Raw genomic sequence first — 23,962 nt, forward strand, 5'->3', positions numbered from 1 at the left:
CCGTGAGTGGTCACCCAGTGGTTGGCACTATGGAAATGATGTTAGCCAAATGTCAAGGACTTTTCAACAACCAAAAGTGAACCCAATTAAGCACTTATATTAGTTTCTGGGACAGTGTCTGAAACAGCAATTTTCAATGCCAAAAGATATCATGTCATCTCTTGGAAGCATTATTCTAATATATGATAAGTAGTGACCTTGCACCCAAAAGAGATGAGCAGACTGAAAACCATGCCAAAAACCATGGCAGATATATCATTACTGACCGACCATCACTAACGGACATCTACTGATGTTTACTGTAAACCTTGTAACAACACCCAAGACCTTGTTTAGACAAAGAAAACCTCCTTTTTTCAAAACAGAGGTCATTATTCAGCATGTTTAAAGGTGATCTACAATCTACAAAATTTATACAATTGCATTTTTTAGGGCTATGGCATAAAATTAGCACAGGTATAACCATCAGATACTAGACTGAATTGCAACTACTACAGCTGCTGCACAATATAAGTTCCAAAACCTTCCCATGACTTCTCCATAGCCATGTACCAAATTATGTTTCTGCAGTGCAATGAATAAAGCAACAAGTTACAACTAGCAGGTGAAATCACAAGATGAATAAATGCGTCTCACAGTAACTGCCACAACTCTTGACTCTAAATGGCTGGTTTCCTAGAACACAAAAGCTGATTTCCATCTAAACTGTTCTCCCTAGTTCCATGTCTGCTCTTCTAGATTACAATCATTATTGAAAATTTCAATGACTTTGATCCATATGAGGGATATTTCAGCATCTTCCGAGACATTTCCAGGCAGAAACCCTGGATGGTGCCAGTGCTATGTGATCTTGCAAACTAAGGATGAAGGATTTAAACCAGAATGAAACAAAAACAGCATAAGTCACAATAACTAAATAAGAAAAAACTAACAAACAGGCGTGCACAACATATGGCCTGGGGCATATAACATGATAATAAGTAGTTCATTTACATTATCAACATGCTCTTCTATATCTTAAATCACTGCCAAAACAACACTCTCTTGTATTAACAGCTAATTACAGGTGATGCTCCTCAGTTCCAGTTGTATTCTGATTGGTCGATTGACATTAACACTATGTTGCCGCTGATTCAGATTGGATGCCTTCCATTTGGGTGTGCCCGTGTGCAGCTTATTATTGAAGTGTCTATTCCCTGTGAATCCTAACCATCTGAACAAACACTGAGCAGGCGCTGGTAAACAGTGATGTGTATGAAGCTTACGCCTGTGCAACCATCATTTACACAAAATTTTGAAAAATCATATTATAACACTGTCATTATTATAGTTGAAGGTCTGAATGTAAATCAGTGTCAAATTCACTTTTTTGTGTTTGTGCAAAGACAGATAATTAGTTTTAGAAGCAGTTCAACATGCACCATGGCAAATAGTTGCACACCCCTGCTCAAGGAAATAATCCAAGCAGTAGAGTTATGTTTATCAGTGTTTAATGGTGTGTTTTTTTTACTACCTGCGGTGTCTCTGTTTGGTAATATAGTCTGCGATAATTTAGTTGATTTACTCTGATTTTAGACATGGCTTTAATTGAGATTCCTTTCATTTAAACTCTTGGTAATTCTTACATTTTTACTTTATTCAGTGTTAACTGAAGAACTGTCTCTTGATTTATGCAAAAACACAACCCTCCCCAGCTACTGTTTGCAATCCGATCACCACTTGAGACACAGGGCTCGAGTTTCGCAGACCAGGCGAGGTGGGGGCGTAGCGCAGATGCGCTTCGCCAACTGGGTGTGGCCAGGCGGATTTTCCAAGTTTGGCACGCCGTTCTCGGTGGCGCAAGTACTCCGCCGTCCCTCCTACCGGCGGAGGGGAGGAGAGAAGGCGTGGAGTGGGTTTGACACAGCCGATTCACATTTAACCAATCAAATGAGCCCCTGTCCTTGCCTTTAAAATGCGCTGCGTGAAGGCGTAATGAAAGTTTACACAACTGATATGGAGGTCTATTGCCGCAGGCAGAGCAGAGCTCAGGAGACAGGCGTGGAGCGGAGACCGGCGAGCAGTGCGGACACGTCACCAAAACCTCACAGGCAGGCTTCCGGAGTGTCAGACACATGAACAATGCAATAAATACCGAAAAAAAACTATTCAATGCTACGATCACAATCAGCACATACATATATCTCCATATCAACTGTCCCGTCACAACTGATGTCAGATCAAAGGAGACTGGCACCGTTTGTGCTGATTGTGAGGTTTTGGTAATGTGCGCCAGTCAGCCAAACTTCCACTGCGCCGGCTCCGCTCCGCCTTGCGCTGAAAGTAGACGTGGTTTCAGATGGCGAGCTTTTGGCGCACCTCGGCGAAGCCTTTTGGCACAAAACTGTCACTGCGCCAAGTTGAATCTGTCGGCACCTCCCCCCGCTGCGCCGCCACTTCGGTCTGCAAAACTTGGAAACTGTCCGCCTCTCCCGTTTCGCCTGCGCGGGGTTCGCCTCACTGCGCCACCCCGCGCTGCGCCGGGAAACTAGAGCCTACAGTCTTCAGTGTAAGATTAACAGCCTTTATATTTTTACTATGCCCTGTAGGCAGGTGTTTACCAAGAGCAGATATACACTCCATTTACATACACATATTTGTCACTTAAATAAACTGAGATTATCTTTAATGCGCTCAACAGACACAAATATCCTTGACTCAGTAGCAATATCATAAGAACTCCTCTATAGTAATTAAGCATTTTACTAATTAGTTGCTTAATTAGACTGTGGAAGTTTAGGCAGCACTTACCATTTCTATTTTTTTCTGTTCATAAAAAAATGTTATTACGATTTTGCAGTATAACATTCTCCTTGACTGATTTCTCCCAACAAATAACTGGTTTGGGTTAATGCTTGGAAGGGTTCTTTTTGCATGAATTTTTTGATGATCTATTGATGAGTTATAATTAGCTATCATGAGGTGATCATCATAACTTACCCTTGATTGGGACCCCACTCATTGCGGATGCAGAGGTGCTTGTGGACTGGATCCTTCATGTAGCCGTCCAGACACAGGCATTCACCTACAAACAGAGGCACAAGATAGTGATACAGGGATCATTAAGATATGGCGACAGTAAAGCTTAGCTTTTCATCATGTTTTCACTGCAATCTCTCTTGTAACTGCATTATTACTTTTCTGTAAGTGAAAGCTAACGTGCTCCTTATTGTGCACAACATACAGTGCACAGTAGCTCAATCAATCAAGCCAATTAATCTGAAAATCATTTTGAAAAAAAGGAGGACTTCAAAAGCACTCCGCAAGCGAAAATGTGAAAAAGCCATTCTTTAAGAGCTAGCTCAGAAGGCCGTGTTAAAAGGCCTTGTTCAAAACAACTTACTGTTAGAATTAAAACTGTGCAAGATTGTTGGCCTTTATGGAACTGAATGAAGCGCTTGCCTGCTGCTTCCTGATTAAGGCCACAGTATTTCCAAAATACATTGAAATAGTTTTCAATATGTTCTTTTGAACTGTCCATGCAATACATTTACAAGCTATTGAAAATTTGTTTGAAGAGGACATTAGAACTCCTCTCTTCTTTTAACTACTGAACACTGTAAATGTACTGTATGCTTTAACCGCTTTAGCAAATGTTGATTTTTTTTTTTTCAAACGTGAGATTTTACCCTACAAAAGGTGAAAATGGGGCTGCTCTGAGGAGTGTGTCAGTGTCTTTCTTCCTATTTAAGTTCCACAATCCCTTCTAAACCTCATTAGCATAAACCTCAAAGTTGCTTGAGTCGACACGGCCTGTGGGGGGAGATGCATTGGTTCACCTGCCAAGGTAAATTACTGTTGTATTTCAAGGAATATTTAAAGAGACAGAATGAGGTCTACGCAGTTAGCCTGATAAGTTTCAAAAATATCCTAAATGAATTGCACAGTATAAAAGACTGCTAGACATCCTAAGAGCAAATATTGAAGTTAATTTCAACTCATTATTCCCAACATCTAGACTTAATAGACTCGGTTCATATAAGCCTTTTTTCACAGTTATCTGGCTAATCCTGCTGATTGAATAACCCCCCATCTCCCCTCCCCCAATGGGAAGCGATTAGGACAGTGATTAGTCTCTATTTAATGAATACAGAGACTTGGCACTGTGATTATTTACTGAAGACAGGCTTGACAGGCGCCTCTGGGCCTGACTTTCCAACAACACCTTAGCACTAAGGACCTTGATACAAGGCAAAAAAAAAAAAAAAAAAAAAAGGGGCAATCGCCAACAGGATCCCACGCAACACTGCTCATCTGCACTGCCTCAAAATCATGGCATTGAGATTATCTGAAATGTCCAGTGGCTCACAAATGGGAAATTTAGTGCTGGAGGGATGGTGAATCCCAGCTCTCTCTATGCTCTGCTCTGTCATTCTTCTGATAAGTGAAGCTTTTTAGCTAAGAACACTGGGACATCAGTTTTTTGACCTGCTGTCAGCTCTCAAGAGGGCTGTTGGCCGTGACTTAGCTTGGTAAGATTGATAGGGGCTCATCTTAGGTTTAAAGGGTTACTGTAGGATGACATGTACAACATGCTAGGCTCATGCTCTACAAAGGACAAGTGTAGGGGAGAAGCCCGGGCTTCAACACACCTCTGTTAATGGAAAAGGTCGCCTGTCAACGACTAGCAGGCTACGGGAAATCCTACTGACTGTTTTTGCTCTTCATGCCTTGGATAGACTATATAACTTAAAATCCTGACAGATTACGAAAAGACTGAGGATATTTCATGAAGTGACTGAATTTTGTAGATTTTATTCTCTCAGCTGAGAGATTGGGATCACACATTACACACAGATTTGCCACATACAACAGAACCAAACTGCTCATCCCCAAACTAACACCACAACATGATATGTCATGTTCCCATGGGGTAAAAGAAACACAGAGGCCTTTGTAATTTGCTCTGTGCTATGCGTTAAAAAAAAAGAGATTGATGTTAAAGTAAAAGAAGTGTGTAAAATGCATTTGGATTCAGTTCTGAAAGCACAGATATGGAATATGAATTCTACAGACTGAAACAACTGGAAGTCAGTAGCTAAAAAAAAAAAAGTAACAGTGTGATATATATAATGTAGATATCTCACAATGTTATTCACTGAAGGTCAATAAAAGTGAGTCCACCTTCAATTTTCATTGGCTGTTGATGCTATCCCTTGAGATTTCTGTCTATGATGAGTATAAACTACCTGATTATGTCCAGATTCCAGTCATAAAGATCAGACATGTTTAATATAATCATATGGGCTCTTAGTCCGTACCCCTAAAATACTTATTGGTTCTCTGTGTTGACTGTGCAATCCAACCAGACCTGCAGTGTGCAGACTGGCGCTGGCTAGTCCTGACTCGGTCCAAATTAGAACCAGGCCTAAAATTTTGGAAAAAGTTGAGTAATGTAACTTCAGCTTTACTTGATTCACAAAAATGGTTAAATCATTCTGTGCATTAATTTTTTGTTTGTTTATTTTGTTTTGTTTCATTTTGTTTTGGCATGGGTATAGTTAAGAACACTTTAAATAGTTCTGAGTCAGTTTTAAAAACATCTCATGTCAAATATGAGTCAGGACCAGGTCCGTAGAAGCTTGAGACAGAGTCAAGAATGAGAGCGGAGCAAGCCGAATTCTGCTCATGACATGGAGCAAAACAGATAACAAACACTGCATGCATCATCAGTGCATTAGAGAGCTATCACAAACTATATGCGTGTAATGCCTTCTATTGGTTGCAGTGCACAGGAGATAATAAATGAAGGTAAACCGAGCACAGCAAAATGCATCTGTATTTTTAGACAGGAAAACAGTTGAGTCATCATACAAAAACGGCCAAGACAAATCCAGTCCAAACAGGTATGCTATTGAGATAAGTCCATGTCAGCTTAACTATTCAGCTGGATTTTAAAAGGCTTGACATCTAGCAGAGCACAACATATTTTCTGGCGTCAGTATATTATTGTTATTCTAAACAAAAACCGAGTCTCCACTCAGCTAGATAGTTTGTCAGTTAGGTCTGACCATGTCAGCCTCCTCCTCTCATTCAGCCCTATTTGTTTGAGCTGCTTAATATAAAAGCATAAATGTAACATCTATATTAGTGTCAACGTGAGATCTTGTTTCATTTAAATGTGAGAATATGTGTTTGTAAATGGATTTTTACATTTGTTATGTGTTTCCCAACTGCACAGTGGATACCCCTAGCCGTTAAGAATGATTAGGTTTTTCCACAGTAGTCTTTGCTATTACAGCTATAATACTAGAATGAAACATAAGATCTATTTCCTGTTGAGACAGGATACTGAGGTGGGAATTAACACAGGGAGGGATCATTCCAACCAATATGATATGATATCTGTTAGGAAGAGAAAAGCAGTTATATTTTACGTGAAGGGTGGAGGGGCTGGACTGTTCAAAGGTCTGTTAACAGTTATAAGGTGTGGTGTTCTTATTTAAACCTTACTAGACCAACATGAGGCTGCATTTTCTTCTGACCACCATTGTTACATAGGTATATTGCAAGTTGATCATTTTTCACTTGTGACTTTAAAATAAGTTGAAGTTGCGGTATCTAAAACACAAACAAAACTAAGTCACGTCTAGGTTGTAATAATACCAGTTACTCCAATACAAAGAGATATAGCCTTTGATGAAATATAATTGATTGGTTTTTGGATTGGATCTCATCTTGCATTCCAGAGTAACTAAACCCCAAACCCAAGTCTCTGTGAATCCTGAAATCTGATGGTGAAAATAAGGGTGCCTGGTCTTGTGTAGCAGGTGATGTTACCATCAACAGAGTAGACATCCTAATTTTCACCATTAGAGGTCAAACTTCTGTTCTAGATTTTATTTAAAGTTGAATGACAACCTCTCACTATAGGCCTGTGCAGAAAGTTCTACAAATCATCTACTGCCTCATTTAGACCTAGGTATTTTCATGTCAAAGTGCCCCACACTGATGAATTTTGTTGCAGTTTGCAGGATGCCGTCTGCTATCATCCTGTCGCTGCCTCTGGGCTGAGCCCCAATCAGATACTCAAACCGTGGCTTGAGCCAATAACTGTAAAGCGTATGGGCATGAGCTTAGTATTCCATGGCCACATTTAGCAGGAAAGGCTGATACGTTATTCATGATGAAAAATGCCTACTCACACGTTGAGACATGTTTTGAAAACAGACAAATCAATTATGTTCAGAGATGGTTAAAATAAAAAGACAGTGCCAGGAGAGTGCCAGACATCAGTAAGAGTAGGACCTAAAACTGAGTTCTCCTCTTTGGTCTTACATCATCAGTGTTGAGTTGCTCCCCAGATGTGAACAGACAGCTCAAGTGGCTGCGGTTGGTGTGCACATGAACTGAACCCAATCTGAGTCATACCAGTTCACAATCTCACAAAATTAGTTTAAAAAAAAAAAAAAAAAAAAAATAACCTGATGTCTCTTTGTTTTGTTCTTTTTGCTTGGAAAATGCTGAGAGGTAATATTTTGGAACATTTATGACTAGCTGACATTTGCTGTGCTGATATTCCTAGACAGTGCACATTGTATTTGGGTAGATTTGCTGCTCATAGTATTCATAGCCAGAAACGAGGGAAGAACATTTGTCCTGCCTTCTTGTCTGTGATGCAAATGTGCAGCAGCACAGAGAAAGAACTGGAGAAGATGACAAAAATGACTTCAGCAATATCCACGATGGCTCTCTGAAAATAAGTGCACATTGTACGTATGTGTCTTATTTCACTATTAAAGCTAAACTGAACATCCTACACAGTTTTACTTCAAATGCTTTCAGACAGGCAGCTCAAAAGGAAAAAAATACAAAGAAAAATAAACATGCATTCCCTTATTTTCATATAAGATTTAAACCACATTCTTCATTTGAATTTAAAATTTTCATTGCCATTACTCCCCTTGCTAAAAGGAGAGACAGCAAGCAAAAGAATCAAAAAGTGAGGATGGGCGCAACACTGTTTTTGTTTGCTTTTAGTAACATTTATTTAAAGTTGTCTCAGCAGTGTTTTGGTCTCAAGTGACCTTCCTCAGGCTGCAAGTGAGCATCCACAGTATACAAGTCATCCAGCACAGGTGTAATCAATAGGCAGTGAGGTGATAGGTCCTTGTCAAGCGTGCATTCCTCATTAGTATTGCATTACTGCAAAATCCATGGAACAGGAAGAGCTTTACCATGCAGTGTGTGGACAAAAGACGAAGTTCATTCTGCACACTGCAGCCAAAACAACCCCAACAAAAACAACTAAAGCATGGACAGTCTGCATCAAAAACCAGACGTCATCAAAACGTCTTGCTATCGTGAGCATATGGCCTGCTCACGTGGTGTTGGCTTTATCATATACTCCAGTTTCCCAGCAGGAAGTCAGACAATCCAGTCGGGTAAAATGGGATTTTAAAAGTAATATGAACTGGCTGAATGGTGAGAGAGAGTCGCCATTACTTTGTCAATACTCTGACTAGACCAATCATTTCCGAGCCACAGTTCCTCGTGATACACACATGTGATGCACAGAGGAGATGGCAGAGTCCTCAATGAAAAGAAAATGGAAAAACCTACTTCTGTTCAGATAATACCTAAGCTTATCCCTGCCCAATACCAATGAAGAACAATAACAGTTCTGCTCACTGCACGGTATGCACCAGAGACTAATCCATTACCCACGGTGGTTAAATGACACTGGGGTGCGTTTGGCAGGTCTCATGTCATGCCCGCACTTGTAGTGATAATTAAAAATAGCTAAGCTGGGTGCAGTAATATATGTACACACAACAAAGACAATATCAGAAGATAAGCTAAAACTAACAGTCAAGAAGTGATTACCTTAAGTCTACCAGAGATAAGAAAAGCAGAGATGACCACAAAAAGTAAACTACAGACACTGGGAAAAAAAAAAAAGAAAGAAAGAAAAAAGAAAGCTTCTCCAGCCATTCAGTCTCCATCCGCTGCTCTTGTACAATGGTGGGGAGATAATGAGATGGTGAATGTGGCAATGAAATCTGTTAGTTAATCTGGGTATACTTCCTGACATAGTAGTATTAATTATTTTTTTTTTATTATTATTTTTATTTTATTTTCATCAGAGCAGTATGATGACCTGTAAGATAAGATAGAAAATAAATTGCAAAAAGACTGGGTGGGATGTCTGTGCATGCTGTACTATATCTATCGATCTACTGATCGATCGATCGATCTATCTATCTATATATATATATCTATATATATAGATAGATCGATCGATAGATCGATAGATATAGATACAGATATATATACATATCTATATATATATATATATATATATATATATATATATATATATATATATCAGAGGTCGCGCCAGACTTTTTTGTTGTCATTGTTGTTGTCATTTTGACTGACAGGGTCATAAAAATCCTGTCATAATCTATTTTTACCAGTCACTTTTAATTTTCTAAATGATAAGGACATATTCAATAGCATTTCTTTTTCATTCATTTTTAATTAATATTCAGTCCAAAGTTAGCTGAACAGAAAATCCAAACCGTATATTTTTAAAGAAACTTCTGACACTCAACTGCCACGACATTTTGTATGCGGCAAATTTCATATTCATTCATCATATTTCATATTTATATTTCATAACATATATACATTATTTGAAATATTAACTATCTTGTAACTATCTATTGCTACATTGCCCATTCTGCTCTATCCAAGCTCATCGCCATTTATTCTTATTAAGCCTGCAATTAAACTAAAACCGCCTTGATTTATTTTGCTTTTTATGGTTGTAGAATTGTCAGAATTGTGCAATGACTGAGTGCTTTTGCACACCATCGGAAAGCTCCGGTTCTCTGCTCTCAGAAACTGTCGGATTTTTCTTTGATTGCACCATTGGTTCAGGAGTTACGGTATGAGAAGCTCATATTACAAACAAGTGACACACTGGGGACTCTTCTGTGACTGGACGGTCAAAGTGTCAGTCGTCCTACGGAGTTACCGTAATGGCACTGTATATAGGCGCAAAGCTTCGTTTCTCCAGTTCCCGACATTTTTTTTTAAGTTTCTGTATGTCATAAACGGTCTAGGAGATAAAGATATGTAGAGTAGGCATGCCGAATCCTGTCGGCGCCGACATCATCGATGTAAGAGACGTCTTTGCTGTCTTCCCCGGGCTTCATGAACCTGCGGTCCGTCCTGTGGGTTGCAGTGCGTCACATAGACATACCGGTATATGTCTATGTGCGTCACTGAAGGCTAACGAGGCTCACTTTCGACGCCACATGGAGCGCCTGATTGTCAACACCCAAGTCCCGCCCCAGCCCTACTTCTGATTGGCTAGTAGGCCTATTGTTAGTGTGGCTGAGAACGAAAGCTGTGCTTCTATTGGATCCAGAGAAATGCCTGTTAGATAAAGCTGGCAGAACCCTCTTTTTTTTTTTTCCGCACTCACACCGGTACGCCGGAGATCTGGCACGGCGCTGGACTGCTATCAGCCCTCAGACCACCAAGTGGTCAGACGTGTGAATTGCAATCTGTCAAAATGACAGATGGCCTTCAGATTTTTCCATCACCGTTTAAAAAAACCCGTCAATGACGGAAAATATTCGGTTAACGCGACCTCTGATATATATATATATATATATATATATATATATATATTTTTTTTTTTTTTTTTTTTTTTTTTTTCATAAACACCGTCAGTGTAAAGTTTCCAAGACACTTACACATGGCAGCACAATTACAGTGTGACTGTAATAGTTCCAGTATTGGCTATTCCATATTCAAAGTTCAAGTGCTAGTTTATACCTCAGCAGCCATTTACCTGTGCATGTTGCGGGCTGGAGGTGATGAGAAAACTAGCACTTGAACTTTCCAAGGTGAGTAGCTATTACTGCCTCCGCATGTTCAAATCCAAAGTCCAGAACTTTTATCTACATCACCTTTGTCACTGGTATAGATTTAATCTATTCAACAAAGTATAATGGCTTTTACCTTGATTCACTTCATCAGGGTGTTCTTGGTAAGAGTTGGTGCCACTGGTATTTTTTAAATTCAGCATGGATATAATGTAGATCTAGATGTAGATACAAATACACAGTATGGCCTAGGACTTACTGTTTGCAATGCATATTGTCAATAGGATAATATTTGCACAGTTTCATGGCACTGCAGGCATTCTATGTAACAATTGATTAAAGGTTTTCAGCTTGTTAAATTCTACAATTAATAGTTTTTTGGAAACCTAAGTCATAATATCCACTTAATTGTGGAGCTCCAGATTTAACGTGATGTTATATTATGCGTCTGAGTCTTAATTTGCTGTATCTTATACCTCTGGGAGACATTTGTTTGTTTTCACAAAAACAGTGTCTGATGAAAAAATATATGTGTTAATATTTAATGGGAGAATCATACTCCTCAAAGGCCCACTGTCGACCGTGATGTGTTATGCTTATGTCTTCGTAATACAGTTAAGTTAATTTCAAATGGCTCATTTTGTCATGAAGTGACTTCGCAATAATAATTTTACTTCTAGGATATGCCTTGCTATTCCATGCTGATTTGACTATTCACATGAGAAATACAGATTTTTTTTTTCTCACGTAAGCATCACCTGAATAATGTTGCTTTGAACATTTGGCCCTTTGCCGTCATCTGGCTTCACCACTTTCCTTTGGCAGCGCTCCCAACTTGAAGACAGGTCTGAATATAATTGCTAACTTGTTAAATGTGCAATGAAAGAGTTGAAATGTTCGGCATTACAGAGCTTATTTTACTTTTTGAATGACAGGCTGAATCGCGTCCAGCATAAACTTAACGCTGGAGCAGCAATGAGCCGACAGGAGCCATAGCATTTCATTTAGGTTGATCTTGTTACTGCTGAACTATGCTAAACGTCTCATCCTGTTTTAATTGCTGTTTCAATAAACCTTGAGGTCAAACAGCACTTGGCTCAAACTTATATTACACTTGCTAGGTGATGCATTTCCTAATTGCTCGAAACACTGATTAGCCGGCTTCTTAGTTTCACACTGTACTTTCATCACACCGATGTATCGCTTCCCACCTCGTCCTTTGGCGCCTTTTCAGACAGGTAGAATGGAGCGGTATTTGAAAAATTCAGTACACAAGAAAAACATAGCAAGACAATGAATACTTGAAGACAGTGAATTGAAATAAAAAAAATAATAAAAAGGCAAACTGGACGGATTGTCCTCAGATAGCCTGCAACCTCTGAGCTGTTGTGTGGGCAGCGACGGCAGCACTGCAAGTCTGTTTTCCTGAACACGCCGTTGTGTCACTTGTGTGCGAAATTATTCAGCTCATCACACAGATATCCTCACATTGATCCATTATGCAGTCACATTAATCAAGTCAGTATGTTATGATGTGGGAACATGCGTCACTAGAGGCACAACCATGTCTATTTGTGTTTTATAAATGTCCCACACACACACTCCAGGGTAGACACAGAATGGCAAAGAAGGCGGGGGAGAAGAGCCCGTAAACAAGAGTGTAGTGCACCCAAAGCACTCAGGTTGAGGGCTCCTCGGGAAAGACGGTACTGTATGTTAAAAAATTCACAATCTCTTTTAATGTCTTGCAGGAGCAGCACAGATACTGTCGCAGCCCATCTCAGTTTTCATCAGTATCTCCTCCAGGAGAAAACGGGATTGGATTCAAGCTATCTATAGCACTGCTGCAATCTCCTTGCCCACACACATGCTCGCTCTCTCACACTCACACAACAAAACACACACACACACAGTTTCATTATGAATGCGTCATATGAAAAACCCGGTACAACTATTGAAGGCCCTGCTGCGGCTCCTCTTGGTCCATATTTCATTTTAAGGAGTGGGATTGGGTTGTTGTTGGCGGCGTCAGGGGGAGGCGGGGGAGGCTCTGAAATTATTCCAAGAAAGCCAGGCGAGAGACTCGGCGGTCCAGCTCTTTGATTCATTTAAAGGTCTCAGAACTCACTCTCTTTGGCCCAGGGGAGTTACACTCCTGAATAATAGATGCAAACAAGGGAGACACTTCCTCTCCTTTACATGTGGGTCTTCCTGCGCTTGTAATTTCTGCGACCCAGTGACAGAATTGCTGTGTAAGTATGCAGGTGAAAGTAAACCAAATAAATCTCATCTTTTGCTTCAGTTTAAAATAGTCAGTAATTTTATCAACCACTGGTATTTTTTGTGTTAGCAATATATTTTGCCTGGCCCTGCTGAGTGATATGAGTGCCTGTCATTATTATGTTTGCATTGTTTGGATGAAACTAATATGATTTAACCTTAGAGTAATAACCTTTGTGTTCCTTATTTGGTTATTTTGTCCCATCTTTGTGTGTGCTGTGGTGTCTTTTTTCCTTGGATTTTCTGTTGATGGAGTTTGAGTTTCTGTAGGTGGCGCTCTTCTCCTTGCCTGTTCAGCCATAGTGGCAATCACTGCTCATGCCAACTACCATCTTCTTCCTCTGTTTTCTCACTGAACTGCTGTTGTAGCTGCTGGAAATGAAATGCACATCACCTCTTGTGCACCAGATTATTTTCCACAGGAAAGACTTACTTTTGAGGACAGCAAATAGTATAAAAGCTTTCATAAACTTGATATTCCTATTGTATTATAATTAGTGATAGTGACGCATCACATATTCATTCAAATGAAAATATCCGCTATTATTACTTTAAGCAAACACAACTGGATTGCCTGTGCTATTTTGAGGCCAGTCTAACAAGAAGGGTTTTTTCATTAAGAAACTTGTTTAACTTTTTTAGCTGTTGTATGTGCTTCTTAGGAGTTTTCTTTTTTCTTTCTTCTTCTTCTTTGCAACCAAGGCTATTTATGAATTCGAAGAACAGTTTTGCTGGCAAGGCAGCAGGAACGTATTGTCAACAGCTACAGAGATGGAGCAAATGCCATATTTAGCAACTCACTACAAAAATGTTTGCTGATCAAAACAGCTGACATTTGACAGGAAATTATTTAAATTACCAGATCAGTGTACATTCTGCTGAATGAGGAGAAAAGTGAACTGAAGTCAGCTAAAAAGAATGATAAGGACAGTTTTAACATAATTACACCACGGTAGCTCAAATTAATGATGTATGTCCATAAGTACACATGGCGTCTGAGAACACATAATGAGATTTACTTGCAGAAATGGCTCTGTTATATTTTTCTCTTGCAGGCCAGATTGTGTCTAACTTGTTAAAACAACGTATTACAATATTCTGTTTTACATGCTCCCACTTTCTTCATGCTGAATTTGGAGGCTGGGAAGATCAAAATGTATTCACTGGGAGAAAGTGATAAAGTGCTTGTTAAACAACAAAATGTTCTACAATTCTGTTTTATCAGCACACTGTTCTCATCACTTGGAATTTGAATGCGGACGGCGACTTGAATAAAACATTATGTACAGTAGCTGCACATGACCATCATTTCAAGGGATATGGTTGAGGATTATAGCAATTAGACTGAGCTTAAAAATAAAGTGTACTTTTTTGTTTACTTTCCTCCTTCTTCCTGCTTTATCAGTGGCCACACTGGAAGTAAATTCACGACTTCACCATGTCATACTTGATGGTTTCATGATAGCATGTGTTAACATCCACAAAGCTGTAAAGCAATGACATTAATATCTAGGTGAGGTATGCAGCTGACACTCTTTCCGTTGCAGTTTTATAAATGTATAAATTTCAAGTAGTTATGAGCCTCATGATCACAAGCAGCCTAGTAAAACGAAGATACAAGGGCTACTAATGTTATGCTACAGAGGCATTTATTTTTCAGTTTCTGGCTTTTCAATTTTTACAGAGGCAAATCTATAATAATCTACCATCAATCAAAACTTCTTGACATGCGGCTTTTCATCAATATGCATCCAGCATCATCTATCAGTCATTTTTCAAGGCCTCCATCAAGTCATCATCCATTCAGCCCTCCCTCCATTAATCCATCTGTCCACTCATCAATATGTCCATTGCTTTTGAGTTTCACTTTTACAACTTGGCAGACATCCTCTTCCAAGGGAATATGAACAATACCAGCGGTATTTAAAATGAAGTCCTGTGAAACCCAAGGTCCTTGAGCTGCTTTCAGGGTGTCCTCAACAAAAACAGGAGTTTTACTATATTGTTACGATACAAAAAATTGCCACTTTGACTTTGTCAGTGTTTAAATATGAGTGTTCATGTAGGGTAAAATTGCCGGTGATAAAGCATTTGTAAACACTGTATTGCCGCATGTAGATTTTTAAGTACCATAGCACAGTCCTCACAGTACTGGGTTTTTCAAGTGCTCATGTTCCCAGATCTAAATGCCATATTCAGCAAAGCAGGAGTACTGTGTGTGGCACAAACCTGATTTTTTTTTTTTTTTTTTCCAGTATTTGTTTTAATAATATTTCTATGGTGTATTTAAATGAAAGGAGGAGGGGGGCGGGTGTCTTTGTCTTTCCCGAGCCAGGGAATAGTTTATAAGTTGTGATTAGTAATTTAACATTAGATCAGTGTTTCTCTTTTTCTTGTCCTTACAGGTCGCACTGTGGACTGCGCTGATACTTTGTCAGGGGAAGCTGGTTTAACCGGGAGTGGATGAAGACTCCACACCTTCTAAGTCTGTCCAGTACAGCCGGGGATGTTGTGTGTCCCATCGTCTTCACAATACACGGATTTAAGAAATTTGACAAGACAGGTTTCAACAGGATGGGCTACTCTTCCCAGATTAGTCCTTGATTTGGTTTAGACCAGAATGTGCTATAAATAAACCTTAGAAATAGAATTAGTTAGTTAGAAAAAAGGTTAATACAATATATGTCATTTGTACTTTTCACTTCAAAAATTATCTTCTCTGTCCTTACATGTTCAATCAGGGGTTCAAGTTTATAAAATGAGGCAGTTCATAATGAAGGTGTTTATAGCTGACCTTTCAATGACTCCCAGTTAAGAGAAGAAAGGATTGACTGAGTAATTGACTGATTGACTGAGGCTGAGTAGAGCAGTTCAGAGTGAGAACTGCAACTTGAGTCCAGCCCACTTCTAATTTCTTCAGAATACACACCCAAATCATTTGGTTGCATGAACAAAACAAATTTGGTCTTTTTGTATAACATATAAGTAACAAACTGAAGTAAAGTATTAATGTTAATTAATTCAATTATAACGTTTCACACCTTAACTTTTTTTCTGGGCTTCTGTGTTTGTATAAGTTGAGATGTGATTTATGTGGAATTGTACAGTATGTCCGTGCTCAAAAATTTGAAATCAAAGATATTTTATATGTTTTTGGGTCTAGAGAAAGAAGTTTCTTTTGCCCATTTAAAAAAAAAAAAAAAATGAAATGACATGCCAGTCTATCTCAAAGCAATTGAACTACTACTAACAATTGAAATAATGATCATTTAGCTTCACTTGCAAAACAGCACAACTGTTTTCATTTGCATTTAATATAGTGCGAGTATTTTGAAAATTGGACTTTGTGATCATATGTAAAGATTGATTTGAAAAATTAAAAAGTTAAATAATAATAATAATAATAATAATAATAATATTAAATGAACAGTAACAGGAATGCCATGACAGTATATTTGATCAGTTCAATGCTTGGTGAATAAAAGCATCAGTTTCTTTCAAGAACAAAAAAAAAAAAAAAAAATCAGTGATTCCCAAATTTGTAACATTAGTCATTACTGTTTTATTGACAGAAACTCATACTTCTATTACCCAAGCATTAAACTCATTAAATAATACAGCCAAGACATTGCTATTACAGTGTGAAAAAACTGTTTCTCAATTCAGTCTTCACAGCAGCCATTACTTCCTTGTACCAACAGCTCACTGTTACCTCATCCTTAGATAATCATGTGCTCATCTGATACAAGAGAGACCACTCCCATTATATTTGGAGAAAATGAAAACAATTGGGCTGTTTACTGAGGCTAAAATGAGCTTTATTTCAGATGCCACAGTATGTCACACAATAGTATTTCTAATGTTCAGTTTTGGTTTAAAAATGTCCAAAAAGAAACAGCTCCAGTGGCCACAAAAATATAAAAATTCCTGTGATCCCAAACTTTTGAATGGTAGTGTACATATTATTAACTTGTGTTTTTTGACTCAGTCCTCCCCCCTTCCACTCCAATTAGGCATGTATGTATAAGGCATTACAAGCAGTGCTGTTTGCAGTGATTTAGATGCTAACATCAACTAACATGCCAAGCCATGCTCTAACATGACCGTATTCTCTGTAGAAGAGACCCAGGCAACTGATGAGCGAGGGAGCCAGAGAGCTGACATCACATTCACATAAAGTAATTAGTGCCGTTTCATGTCATTGCCACAAATGCAGCACGGTACAGTACACAATCTAATTGTCTTTTGTCTCTGCTCACCTGTCTCCTGGTCACACTGGTGTTCACAGGGGTCCAGCAGGCGTCGTCCGCAAAGCTCGCTCACCCAGGGCCCGCTGGCGTTCTGCTGGTAGTACAGCAAGACCTGGGCTGGGTTCAGCCAATCTGAGGCGTCCAGCTGGCTTCCTTGCAGCAGGATGAACCTTGATCCTGAGGAGCACGCAGGGGCGGGAGCAGGGATGGAAGTAAATAGAGTGAAAGGGAAAACGTTAAGGGGGGACGAGGGGGGGTGGGGGGGTGGATGAGGGCGTTAAGACAGATTAGGAAGAGGTGGAAAAATGAGAGGAGGAAAGATGAATGATAGGAAGGGGAAGGGGGTTGAAGGAATGAGAGATGTAGGGAAGAAAAAAGGATGTTTTAGAGAGGCAGTTGAAAAAAGCAGACATTAAAAAGAATTACACCAAATGACTGCAGATGAGCTAGATTTAAGCTGTCATCAGGACTTTAAAGATGATGTTACCCATTTTCACTTTAGCACAGCAAGAAGTAATGATATGATCAGACTTCTTTTTTTTTTTTTTTTTTTTAGTTTTCATTGATATTCATCAACTTCAAGTTCGAATACATCTTCGTGGAGAAAGTCAATTTTGGATCTTGCTGCAAAATCATAACACCTAGTGTGCTAAAACAGCTATATCTGAAAACATCAAACGGATCATTTTATTCTTTTTTTTTTTTTTTTCATTTTATTGGAATCCAGCAGCAGTGCAGCAATAACAAACCAACCTTGGGAGTTAAAAAAAAAAAAAAGATTCAATCATTCAAGATGTCACATATATATTAAAAAAGGCAGAACATGATAATTACTGTTGTGGAATAATAAATGCCAACTGAGGAATTTGGGTAGCTTCAAGCTGAGCCTGACTGTAATGACAGCAAAAGGTTAAAAGAATAGATATTCTAATGAAGAAATGTCTATCATTAAAACTGAGTATAGTACAGTAGGAGCTGAAAGCTAGCAGAGATGTCAAACCGTGACAGTAACAAAAATAAAGATTAAAATATTCACTGCCAGAGTCATTTTAATGAAGAATACCTAACAATTTTGCTCAGAATTACAATCAGAAACTGCTGACAGCCAGCTGAGGCATTTGTTTTGCTGCCCCATAGTCAGACAAGTCTACCAGGACGAATACAACAGAGAAGAAAATAGACTTTTGAAATTTTGTGCTCACATTTTCTGCGATCTTTGAGGAAAAATGGTAGGAATTGGTAAAATGCTGATAGTGGCTTCTGTGGTTTAGAATGAGTTTTTTTTATTAAGATTTAAAAGATGAAAATGTTATGTTCTCTCAACGTCAAAAATCAAAAAGCACAGAATGTAGCATGACAAGGAGCACGATTTCATGAAGAGGCTATACTGATGATTAGCAGAAATGGGTCTGTAAAGACGGAGGTGTACAGAAGGTCGGTATGTTCAAATCAATGTGAATATTCATATTCAAATCACACAAATTAAGTTAGGCTGCACAGGTTTACTCAAAAGCTTGGCTTCTTTTTCCTTCCCATTTTTATGGATGGAAAACTGAGCCTTGAACTTTTCTTCTTGAGATATTGCCTTTACATAATGTGCACATTTAATTCACTTGGGGTCAGGATGATGTTCTGGCAAATTTCACCGCCCATTCCACTGAAACATTGCACAAAGACATGCTGTGGCCACATGAGCATCAGATACCAATTGAATATTCATGCGATGTCATCTTTTGCCTGCTCCTGAATATTTGTTTCTTGTGTGTTCTCTGCCATCGTGGCCATAAGTGTCTAGCTGATGGCACTGCTGACATTTGAAAAACACTAAAGAGACGATGTATTAGTATGTGGCTGGTGTGCCTTTGGTGTGTCCTCTCTTTGCTTTTCCTGCCCCCACATCATTCATCTGACATGATTTTTGTTTTCTGTGGCCAAATACAAATAGTGTTCATCGTGATGTTTTGCAAATATTTGTAGTTTTGTTAAGGATGCTAATGTTTATTAATGCTAGATTTCAGTATTTCCATCTCAACCATGTCCACCCCAAGTTAGGTGAAAATAAATACGTAATATTATATGTCAGAATCTTGGCAAAATCGATGGCACTATTGTTCTGATGCTGAGCCATTTGAAGCAAACTTTGCTCTGAGTTGTCAATTAGCTGCAGCAGATATTGGCTCCACGGGCAGTAAAGGGAAATTGAAGGGGGGGCTAAGTGCATTTAGTCCTCCTGTTTCCCTTCAAACATTATGACTGCAGCTTTTAATGTTGAATTGAGAGAGTCAAATTGAATGAATCTGAAGGCTCACAATAATGACTAAGGATAGAACAATAACCACAGCTCCCCTGATGCAAATGATATAAATCTGTTAAGTGGAGGCTTTGTAGTTCAAATGATGAAAAATGGCCTAACTGGATGGATTTCAGTGAATCTTGAGTGAGACGAGTCAGTCAGGACCAAGCCCAAATGTTTATGGGCTCTAGTTTCGCAGACCAGGCGAGGCGGGGGCGTAGCGCAGATGCGCTTCGCCAACTGGGTGTGGCCAGGCGGATTTTCCAAGTTTGGCACGCCATGCTCGGTGGCGCAAGTACTCCGCCATCCCTCCTACCGGCGGAGGGGAGGAGAGAAGGCATGGAGTGGGTTTGACACAGCCGATTCACATGTAACCAATCAAATGAGCCCCTGTCCTTGCCTTTAAAATGCGCTGCGTGAAGGCGTAATGAAAGTTTACACAGCTGACATGGAGGTCTATTGCCGCGGGCGGAGCGGAGCTCAGGAGACAGGCGCGGAGCGGAGACCGGCGAGCAGTGCGGACACGTCACCAAAACCTCACAGGCAGGCTTCCGGGATGTTAGACACATGAACGATGCAATAAATACCGAAAAAAACACTATTCAATGCTACGATCACAATCAGCACATACATATATCTCCATATCAACTGTCCCGTCACAGCTGATGTCAGATCAAAGGAGATTGGCACCGTTTGTGCTGATCGTGAGGTTTTGGTGATGTGCGCCAGCCAGCCAAACTTCCACTGCGCCAGCTCCGCTCCGCCTTGCGCTGAAAGTAGACGTGGTTTCAGACGGCGAGCTTTTGGCGCACCTCGGCGAAGCCTTTTAGCACGAAGCTGTCACTGCGCCAAGCCAAATCTGTCGGCACCTCCCCCCGCTGCACCGCCACTCCCATCTCGGCGAACCTCCGCCTGCGAAACTTGGACACTGTCCGCCTCTCCCGCTTCGCCGGTCGAAACTAGCTCTGCGCGGGGTTCGCCTCACTGCGCCACCCCGCGCTGCGCCGGGAAACTAGAGCCCTATGTGTTTACTGGAGTTTTAACAAATGATAACATGTTTATCTAAAAAGAGGAAAATGCATATCCTTAACAGGGGCTTTTAAGAACTCGTGCCTCACAACATGTCTGGACACCCAACGCAGCACCTGTCCCCAAGATGGACTGGGCACTGTTGCACTCGGAATTTGTTAATCTGATTTGTTAATCACATTTAAAGGATTTCTTGGCAACCTCGACTTAGCCTTGTACTAGCATCTTCTTTGCCAAACAATAGATAAATAAATAAAGCTCAGTCCTTCTTTTGCATTTTTTTTTTTTTTGCATACCTGTATCATACCCTCCAAATATATATATATATAACATTATTTTTACATTTTTACGTGCTACATATCCTGAAACATAGTTAGCTTGCAAGCGAAAAGTTGGATGAATGCAACCTAATGCTGGCTATCTTTAAAATAAAAGCAAAAATAGTGTTTTCCTAACATTTTAATGAACTAACAACTAAAATTTCACTTGATGAGTCAAGTTTTTGTTTTTATCTGCCCCTTTAGCAACACCATACACCACAATATGATTTTTTTGTACCTATTTAACAGTTTTGCAAAGTATACAAAATCGATGTTAATACCAGTAGCTTCACTTTTCAGAGGTGAAACATTTTCTATTAAATTTTCTATTTGGAATTTTATTTTAGTGTTTCTCTGGCAGGATTCTACAGATAGAGGCAAAAAATCAGAAGCAGAAGAAATTTTGCGTGCCCAGTTGTGTAGTTGTTAGCAGCTGTGTGGAGTGACATCCTCTCCAACTACAAGCTGCAAAGAGTTAGACACTTAGAAAGTTTTTATCAATCAATTCATTTCACACTTGATGTCTGGCATTTATTAGTATGCTGATTTCTCGTTTTACATCATGAACCTGATGGATTGCCCGGCACACCGCGTGCGTTTTGCATGCAAAAGGAAAGGAACCGACTGCATCATGATGGCGATTTATAGTCATCATGTCAAGCATGAACCTCTCAGGAGGTTACATATTCCTGATTTCTTCATATATATGCCTTGGATGGGGATCGGTTGATTTGACCCCATGCTGAATAACCAACGCAGCACAGAGAGGCACTTAAATCAAGGTCTGAATCGAGCCCATTAGGCAGAAATGCACAGATACGGCATTAGATAATGATGGATGGAAGCCACTGCATTATCTCAACACTAAATCAAAAAACCCAAAGGAAAGGAAGCAATAAAACAACCAAACAAAAGTGGCTGAGTGACAAGTTTTGAAAGATAACGTGTGTGTGTGCCCACAGAGTTGCAAGACCAGTAAAAAGGCTTTCTAAATGAAACACATCATGACTGCCCACTCAATGTTTCCACAGAAGGACAAACTAAATCACTATAACAAACAGGAAACTGGGAATTAAACAAGCTGTGGTTGCAGGCTGAAAGAGTGAGACAAGTTGCCATGGCTTTTTGAGGAGCTGCAGTTGTGAGGCATGCCACACCAACCATTTTTCTAGTTTACACTCAGTTATGTTGCTTGTCCTTTGTTGTCTATCTCGTGTAGCAGCTGATAGTTGTCCCCCGTACATAACCAAACATCTCAAGATGATTACTTTTCCTGATGTGAAAAGGCAAGGAGAAAGGTGTGACTCCACATTTCTGCACCTTTTTTCAGTATGTTTGAAGGCAGACACATGCACAGCTGTTGGCATAAATAGTCTCTTTTCCCAGTGGAAGAATCCAGATTTTCATCTGATTCACCATGACATCAAATCAAGTCTGATGAGATTGTGGAGACATTTATGGAAACATTCTAAATCGATCCCAGTTTTGTAATTCAACAGGCGAATTCGCCATCTTTCATCTCTCCTTTCAAAGTTCCCTCCCTCGACACCTCCCTGGAATTTTAATATCTCTCTGGCAGGCCAGCATATACCACCGGAAAGCAGCGGTGCTCCGAATCAAATCAGACCTCCAAATGATAGATGAGTGAGGCTAGTCACAGTCTATAATATATCTGGACTGCCAGCTCGCCCCTGTGACAGCTAAAAAATGCCAATGAGCCAGCAGGAGCCAGCACTTGGCCCCCGCAGTGCTTTTTTTTCTGCAGGTGCTACATTGAAATTCATTAGCGAGGTGGTTCAACACATCAGAAAGTACAAGGGAAAGAGTGATGGAGGGTTTGCTGCGGGTGGTCATTGCGACCTGGCCTCAATGTGCTCTGATGCTTTGAGGGCACATCTGTTGTGTGGTCTCACATGGGAAACCAAGGGAGGGGGGTCGACCTGGCATTTACCTTTGTCTTTGAGAGAGCAAAGCAAATCGGTAACTCAACAACGGAACACAGGCGCTCGGCTGGAGAGATAGGGAACAGAAATCCCCGGAGAGCGCCGGAAAAATGCCAGCTGAGCGGAGAGAGACGCCTGAAAAGTCCAAGCAAGTATCTGCGGCTAGGAGGAAACCCAACATCCAGAATTCAGGGCCGGCGTGGAGACTTACCGTCGGCGATCAGGTGCTCTGGCACATGCAGGATTACCCGGACTGAGAGGCTGCAGGAGAGGTGAGAGGAGTAAACCAGGCCAATCACGCAGCTGGTGATGCTGATCAGAGTCAGGGTGGTCTTATTGATGGGGCTCCGGGGGGAACCTGCTGCTAGGAAGAAACACAAAAATGGAGGGGGGACAGTTTAGAGACAATAAACGGTGGGGCTATGTGAAGCAGTGAATGCACTCTATTTCTACTCAACCCATCCATCCCCTGCACAATCAAACATAAACATACATGCCCGCGAACACCACACTGGTACATACACACACCACCTACACTGGGCAAGGGAGTCATTTTACAAACAAGCCAAAAAATGGGCTTAACGGCCATGAAAAGGACCTTTGGATCAAAAGCCACAAGCCTTTGGGAGGTTTAGACTTGCCAGGGCTCAGTGGCATAGAAATAAGGTTTACCTTTGAAGGATATCAACATCCATGCTGAGATGCAGAAAGAAAAAAGACATGGGCCTAAATAAAAATGGTTCACAGGTCGTTTTACGAAACCCTGCCTTTTCCTCTGCTCTCCTTCTCTGTCAGAGAGAAAATTCATCCTTTATCCCTTTCACCAAAGACCGCAAAGACCAGAACTGTAGAACGTGACCCCACACACGCGGGGGCATGTACGCCCATGTGCACACACGCACAATAAAAGCATAATGACCTTGAAAATAGCCAGTCATTCTTCTCCTTTGTTTAAAGTGGGTTCTTT

At 40.2% G+C, this 23,962-nt stretch overlaps 1 protein-coding gene across 2 annotated transcripts in view; it reads right to left on the reverse strand.

The window, feature by feature from the left end:
* astn1 (astrotactin 1) overlaps window positions 1–23,962 on the reverse strand; it is a 378,530-nt gene that overhangs the window by 255,685 nt on the left and 98,883 nt on the right. For both annotated transcript variants that reach the window (XM_030073613.1, XM_030073612.1), the window contains exons 7-9: window positions 23,207–23,356; window positions 17,420–17,587; window positions 2,980–3,064 (exon numbers count right to left, since the gene is read on the reverse strand). In XM_030073613.1, the coding sequence (XP_029929473.1) occupies window positions 2,980–3,064; window positions 17,420–17,587; window positions 23,207–23,356 (403 nt within the window). The remainder of the gene's footprint in view (window positions 1–2,979; window positions 3,065–17,419; window positions 17,588–23,206; window positions 23,357–23,962) is intronic.

The sequence above is a fragment of the Myripristis murdjan genome, chromosome 17 (genome assembly GCF_902150065.1).
Source record: "Myripristis murdjan chromosome 17, fMyrMur1.1, whole genome shotgun sequence".
Classification (NCBI taxonomy): domain Eukaryota; kingdom Metazoa; phylum Chordata; class Actinopteri; order Holocentriformes; family Holocentridae; genus Myripristis; species Myripristis murdjan.